The sequence below is a fragment of the Lolium perenne genome, chromosome 3 (genome assembly GCF_019359855.2).
Source record: "Lolium perenne isolate Kyuss_39 chromosome 3, Kyuss_2.0, whole genome shotgun sequence".
Lineage (NCBI taxonomy): Eukaryota > Viridiplantae > Streptophyta > Magnoliopsida > Poales > Poaceae > Lolium > Lolium perenne.
In genome coordinates this window covers 345,121,284-345,128,713 of record NC_067246.2, presented here as the reverse complement: position 1 = coordinate 345,128,713, position 7,430 = coordinate 345,121,284, and the positions used below count along the sequence as shown (strand labels likewise).

General features: G+C 49.2%; 1 protein-coding gene across 1 annotated transcript; it reads right to left on the bottom strand.

Moving 5' to 3' along the window:
- Positions 1-515: 515 nt before the first annotated feature.
- On the bottom strand, positions 516-7,075 carry LOC139838323 (uncharacterized). Its single transcript, XM_071827731.1, has 8 exons — positions 6,890-7,075; positions 5,876-6,158; positions 5,578-5,804; positions 4,949-5,168; positions 4,694-4,863; positions 765-881; positions 664-683; positions 516-555 (listed from the first exon to the last, which is right to left on the bottom strand). The coding sequence occupies exons 1-8, from the start codon at positions 7,073-7,075 to the stop codon at positions 516-518; spliced, it is 1,263 nt and encodes a 420-aa protein (XP_071683832.1).
- Positions 7,076-7,430: the final 355 nt, after the last annotated feature.

The window sequence follows — 7,430 nt, the reverse complement described above, 5'->3', positions numbered from 1 at the left end:
TACTTGAGTCGCCGACGCCAGCGAAGCCAAGAGATCCGGTCCGCTGCGGATCCTTTGAATTCGTACCGTACCGCGAAGAGCTTCACCCGAACCCTATGGCATCGTCTCGCAACGCGGAAGCTATTTTCGGTGGCGTCCACTTCGTCGTCGACTCCGGAGGTTTTCTTCGCCTCCCCGGCGCCGGTGCGTCCCACTCAAAGGTCGTGCCTCAGGAGGGTATCCCTTCGGCAGCAACCTTAGAGACCTCGCCCAGAGGCATGCGAGAAAGAATCCGTGAAAGTCCCGGCACCGCAGCTGGACAAAGGAAGAGACGGAGGAGCTCACATCGTGAAGAGGAGGGCAGAACAGTAGTCCACTCCCGATGCTATGACATGTCGTCAATCAGAGGACGCACCCGTTCTCCACACCTCTCAGCTACAGAGCAACTTGAGGAACCATGCTATCTTCACTCTTACTTCGATCCTAAGGATGGCCGGGAGAAGTCCAGCCATCTATTAAGGAACTGCCGACACTTCCTAGAGATTCGACAGTTCTGCGACGACCTTAGAACCGAAGCTGCATCAAGAGTCCGCATAATGGAAGAGAAAGCAAAGTCCTATGGTCATCAGCCAGAGCCATATGTACCAGAACCATACGAGCCAATGGAAAAAGATGAATATGTACCAGTCGAAGCATTTCCAGCACTGCGTGGACAAATCAACATGATCCACAAAACCAGCTTTTCAAAAAGAGAAATCAAAAAGTTCTCCCGAGAAGTAAAATACGCAGAAGTGGCCATGATGGATACGCCAGATTTTATCGATTGGTCGGAGCAGAGCATCACCTTCAGCAGGGCGGACCACCCGAAGGCCGTCCCAAGGCCCGATCACGCAGCCCTTGTCCTGGAAGCGCAGATTGGGGGATACAATATGGGCAAAGTATTTATGGATGGAGGAAGCGGCCTGAACTTGTTATTCGCCAGCACGATGAGGGCGATGGGTTTGACAGTCGACATGCTAAAAGAATCCGACACAGGGTTCCATGGCATCATACCGACTCGACCCGCTTACTCGCTGGGCAAAACATCGTTGGACGTAGTCTTCGGCACGCCCAGTAACTTCAGGAAAGAGAGGGTCGAATTCGAGGTAGTCGACTGGGAATCTCAGTACCACGCCATCCTCGGCAGACCTGCGTTTCCCAAATTCATGGCCGTGCCTCATTATGCGTACCTGAAACTAAAGATGCCAGGCAACAGCGGGACCCCAATAACCGTTCATGGTAGTTTCGCTCGGTCAGATAACTGCGACAGGGAATTTCAGAAGATCGCCTCGAAGTTTGGAGCTAAAGAAGAACTCAACGCGATCGACGCCACTACAGATCACACACAGCCACCAGCCGACAATCGAAACGCAAGATCCGATGAGTTCGACACTACAAAGGAAACCAAGAAGCTGCAGGTGCACCCTACTGACCCGAAGAAAACGGTCAACACCTCGGCTGACCTAGCTGTCGCATAGGAAAGCACGCTCATCGAGTTCCTCCGTGAGCGCTGGGAGATATTTGCATGGGAGCCATCCGACATGTCAGGTATCCCCAGGGAACTCGCTGAGCACGCCCTAAATGTTGACCCGACGGCCAAACCAGTACAACAGTCGATGCGGCGATTCTCCGAACCAAAAAGAAGGGCAATCGGTGAAGAAGTTAATCGACTCCGCAAGGCGGGATTTATCCGAGAGCTTAAGGAATCTGAGTGGGTGGCTAATCCAGTCATGGTGCCGAAGAAGGACACCACCGCCCTCTGCATGTGCATTGATTACACTAGCCTTAACAAACACTGCCCGAAAGATCACTTCCCATTGCCCAGAATAGATCAAATAGTCGATTCTACGGCCGGGTGCGACCATCTCTCTTTTCTTGATGCATACTCCAGATACAACCAGATCAAATTGAAGAAGGAGGATCAGGAATTAACCGCGTTTATCACTCCACACGGCATTTTCTGTTACAACGTCATGACCTTCGGGTTGAAAAATGCGGGAGCTACTTACCAACGCTGCATGCAAGCCTGCCTCGCGGAACAGATCGGGAGGAACATTGAAGTCTACATCGACGATATCGTGGTGAAAACAAAGCACGCAGCCACACTCATCGACGACTTGCGAGAGACCTTTGACAATCTGGACAAGTACAAAATCAAGCTAAACCCCAAGAAATGTTTCTTCGGAGTGCCAGGAGGACAAGTACTCGGGTACTTCATATCAGCCAGAGGAATCGAGGCTAATCCCTTGAAGATCAAAGCTATTCTCGACATGGAGCCGCCAAAGAATCTGCACCAAGTGCGGCGGTTAGCGAGCCGATTAGCAGCGCTTAGCAGGTTCATCGCGAAGCTAGGGGAGAAAGCTTTGCCCTTATACAACCTGATGAAAAAGTCAGAAAAGTTCGAGTGGACAAAAGAAGCACAAGACTCCTTCGACAACTTGAAGAAAATCCTATCGACCTCCCCGGTGCTCGTAACTCCGCGCGAAAAGGAGACATTACTGATATACGTAGCCGCTACAGCTCAAGTCTTCAGTAGCGTTTTGGTTGTCGAACGAGAAGAAGCAGGGAGGGTTCATGGTGTGCAGAGGCCCGTTTACTACCTCAGTGAAGTACTTACCCCCGCAAGACAGAGGTATCCTCATCACCAGAAGTTGGCATATGCAGTACCTGTCGAAACAAGAGTTGCCAGAAGACTCTGTGGAAGCTAAGCGAATCGTCAGACGATCAAAGGCCTTCACAGTAATAAATGGTGAGCTTTACAAGCGCAGCATCTCAGGGATCTTCCAAAGGTGCATCGCCATTGACGATGGAAAAGCACTGTTACGTGAGATACATGAAGGAACCTGTGGGCATCATGCAGGGAGCAGAGCTCTTGTGGCAAAAGCCTTCAGGGCAGGATTTTATTGGCCAACAGCAGCTTTGGATGCTAGGGATCTAGTCATGAAGTGCGATGCGTGCCAACGTTTCTCGTCGAAACCACACGCTCCTGCAACAGATTTAATGACAATACCCTTGGCATGGCCGTTCGCTCAATGGGGACTCGATCAAGTTGGGTCGTTGCCCAGATCATCACCCGGAGGACACACGTACTTACTGGTTGCAGTCGATAAATTCACTAAGTGGATTGAGGCGATGCCGATCACGAAATCAAAAGGCTGAAACGGCGGTCCAATTCTTTAAAGGAATAACCGTCGATTCGGTATGCCCCACAAAGATCGTCACGAGACAATGGCACCAACTTTGATTCTGAGGAATTCAGAAAATTTTGCGATGATGGAGGAATCAAATTGAAATTCGCATCAGTCTCTCACCCCCAGACCAACGGTCAGGTGGAAAGGATCAATGGTTTAATAGGGGATGGTTTAAAGAAACGCCTTAAAGGCGCAGGAGCACAGGTTGAGGAACTACCATCTGTGCTATGTAGTTTGCGAACCACCCCCAACAGGTCGACTCAATACACTCCATTCTTCTTGGTGTACGGAGCCGAAGCAGTCCTGCCAGCCGACGTCCGATTTGAAGCGCCTCGAGTAACAGCGTACGCAGAGTCCTCCTCCAATATCGCGCTACAGGATGCTGTCGATCTCCTTGATGAAGCACGAGATATTGCCTTGGCAAGAACAACGGTCTACCAACAAGCACTGAGAAATTATCACAGTCGACGAATACGCAGTCGAAATTTCAGTGTTGGAGATATGGTACTTCGGCTGAAGCAAAAAAGACCCTTGAAGCTGGAATCCCCATGGGAAGGACCGTACATCATCACCGAAGTGATACCAGGAGGAGCTTATCGGCTCAAAAATCCAGCCTCAGGAAAAGATATCGAGAATCCGTGGAACATCGCGCACTTGCGACGGTTTTATACATAGAATACGATTATTTTTCAACGGCCTACAAGGTTACTTTGCATTATGAATAAAGATCTAATCAGATTTCTGTTACCCTTTTTTCTTGCTTCAGGCTTTGACACTCGAACGTAACGTTCGGAACCGTTTTCCATCGGCTCTAACTCCCATCGGGAGCACTGGCCCAGAAAAAACGTGTTCACACGATGACATTAATTAAATACTCTCTACGAGAGCTAAGATTAATGACACACAAAAACAACCAATCCAAGCCTCGAAAAATACGCGAGTGCTGCAGTCGATGGTTACATTAAGATAAGGCTCAAACAGGTGCACCGTGTGGACGGTTTAACTTTCACATAAATTACATATCGACTTCGCAATCACATTGCATAAAATACAACGAAGTCGTCGAGTAAGCAGGCTGAACTGATCACTCAGCCGCACTCGACAATAAAATATCAATCAAATCAAAGCGTGCAGCGTACGCAGCAAACAAGTCTTATGTGAAAAACAAGGCTATTACATTCATAATCGGGATCCCCAGTCCGGGCCTTCAGTTCCTTCTCGAGACATGATTCCATCCGAGAAACAATGGTGTGAGCAGGACCTCTAGCAACATCATAGTACTGGCCTAAATCCCTTTCAGTGTTAGCCACAGCTCTTAAATCTAAAGATGGATGGCATGCCAATATGGAAGCAAAAGCAAGCTCAATACCAGCTAGAAGTTCTTTCCGCACTAGCAGCCGAATCCTTTCTGGAGACTTGAATCGGGTGAACAAGCCAGACAAAGTTTCGGGTGCTTGATCCAGAGGAAACAAGGTGTGCCAAACCATCATGAGAAGGGCATAGTATTTGTCAAAATAGTAATGTGCCTTCATCACCCGGTACTTGAACTTCGCCATAATGACGGCCTTCGGACGATGCTGCCATAAACCATGTGTTGGATGCGCAACGTCGGTCATCGCCTCAACCTCTTCATGAATCTTCCTGTCCTCTTCAGCTGCATCCGAAGCCACGACTGGAAAAGGAACGAATGTTAGAACATTCAAGCTATACCTGGAATCAGAAGGCAGGCTAATACTCACAGTTCAAACTTTCGGTAGCAACATGAAGACCATCAAGAGCGTATTGTTCAACGGCAGTCGCTATTTCTCCCTTCTTCTTCACTAAGGCAGCCATCGCACGAAGGGAAGTAATGTCTTTATTTAGACTAGACACCTGATCACGTAACTGACGAACAAGGCCTGATTCATCGTTACCCGAGGAATTTGGAAAGAGCTCAGCACGGGAAGAAGATGAAGGAATCTGCAGCACGTCCTCACTTCAGACCAAGCATTAATATAAAAAAGAAAAAACTCCCATCGGGAGCATTGAGTGCACATCATACAGGCAAAAGGATGTTTGGCAACAGAGCCGAATTTAAAAGTGTTACGAGAATATTTACAACAAATCAAATAACAGTTCAAGAGTTAGCCGACGTTGAACCAGGGGCTGACTCAGGAGCAGGTTCGGCTTGTGCTTCATCCACCAACTTCAGAAGCCGGTTGGCACAAGTTATTGCCGATCTCTTGAAAGGCTCAAGGTTGACTAGATGATTTTCATCATCAACAGGCAGCGCCTTAGAAAACTCTTCCAATTCCGATCCCATCCCGTGGCCCATAAGCAACTGGAAAGTAAGAACCGCACCAAACAAGCGGTTGCGACGTTTCAGTACCTCTACAGGTTCGGAGGGATCGATAAGGAAGGCTTCAGCCATCTCGTCGAGAGTCTTGTCCAGCTTTGCCTTAGGGAAGATCATCGAGTATAACTTCGACAGCGCTCCCTTGGACTTCTGCAGCAATCTGAGGATCTGGACATTTGACTCAGCAGCAAGTGACAAGGCGTCGGCCGTAGAATCCTCCCGAAGCTGATGACGACGACTGACAGTTAAGTTGGCGGCCTCTAAAAAAAAGAATATTAGTAATCAATGGAGAAAGCATCAAGAAAGAGGCGGAGCACTACAAGGATTTTACCCAGTAAACCCTTGATGGATTCGCGGAGGACACCCTCCTTCTCATCAATCGCAGCCGCCGCTGCACGCCTGGCATCTTGGTCATCCTTCATTTGACGCTTTAGCCGACTTACTTCTTCCTTCAACGAAGTATTCTCACTTTTGGCATCGGCAGCAAGTCTGTTGGCTTCGACCACCTGATCAGCCGAAGATTTGACGGCCTTCCGAAGTTGAGAATTTTCAGCTTCGAGACGAGTAAATTGTTCAGCAAAATCCACCACAGCATCGACTGTAGCGTAAATTGGCTGCAGCCAGGAAAAAGTCAAGAAGAGTAAGGTGATGGAAATTCAGCAAAGCTTGACAGATTAAAGTACTTACGTGATCGCGGCCAGCCGGCGGCGTGGGAGCATCATCGGAAGGAATAACTCTCGACACTGGGACCTTCTCTACACCCGTTCGGGATGGAGGTGTCGACTTGACAGGAGAAGGGTTTGATTCTTTAGCCGATGCTGCTCTCTCAGAAGCTAGTTTAGCCCTCTTTGCGAGAGGAACATCGTCATCATCATCGGCAGAGCTGTTTGAGTACAGCGTGCAGTTAGCATACAAGGTGACAAGAAATGAAAGTAACAAGAATATAAATGCTCACAAGTCCAGGTCATCTTCGTCCACGAAGAAACTGGTTGAACCCTTCTTAGCAGGAGGAGGCGAAGCAGCTTCGTCGGCATCATTATCTCCTCCTTTAGGACTTGATTCAGCCGAAGTGATAAGATCATCATGCACCTGCTTGCGACGTCTGCTCCTGAGAAAGGCGTCATCTTCAGCGGTTTCCTCCTCTTGGACATCGCTGTCCTCAAGGGCGTGCTGGGTATCCTCGGTTCCTTCAGAATCATCATCGTCATCCTCTAACACCGCTCCGCTCTCGGGTGAGGGAGGATAACATTGGGCGATAGCGGGAACCTGCAGAAAGATAGCAAAACGTGTAAGGCACAAACAAAAAGAAGGAGTAATGACAGTAAACGAAGGACGAAAAGGTTACCTCGGATGGAGGATGCTTGGAGTCATAAGGAGGGCGCGCCGATGTCAGAACGATGGTGTCCTTGGTGCTGAGGCATGTTAGGCGACGAACTTCGTTCTGGAGCTCATCTACCGAAATGTCGGCAGAGTTAACCCTCGACTTATCGTTTTTGCCAGCGAAAAGCCACAGCTGGTGAGGGCGAGACATCAGCGGCTGCACTCGACGTTGCAGGAACACTGAAACTACTTCAGTACCACGCATCGTCATGCCTCCTGAATTCTTCAGAATGACAACTTGCTTGAATAGCTCATCGGCTGTCGCCTTTTCTTCGGGAGAAAGGGCGTTGTTCCAAGATTTCTTCTTGTGAGCCACCAAGACATCGTCAAAAACGGGGAGATTTGAACGCCGCCCAGGAACGACAGGGTCCCGAAGGTAGAACCATTTGTTGCGCCAGCCCTGGACGGATTCCTTCATCGGATAGTCGAAGTAATCGACCTCCTTCCTGACGACAAAGCCGACGCCGCCAACAACGGGGGGGCCGTTGCTATCATTGTGACGCTTC

Excerpts from the sequence above, each read along its gene's own strand:
- LOC139838323 (XM_071827731.1), bottom strand. The coding sequence starts at position 7,075 with ATGTCTCGCCCTCACCAGCTGTGGCTTTTCGCTGGCAAAAACGATAAG. Across the intron at positions 882-4,693 it reads ACTATGCCCTTCTCATGATG|GACAAGGGCTGCGTGATCGG; the intron begins GTTTGGCACACC and ends CTGCGCTTCCAG. Across the intron at positions 556-663 it reads TGCTGGAAATGCTTCGACTG|CTTCGGTTCTAAGGTCGTCG; the intron begins GTACATATTCAT and ends CTCTTGATGCAG.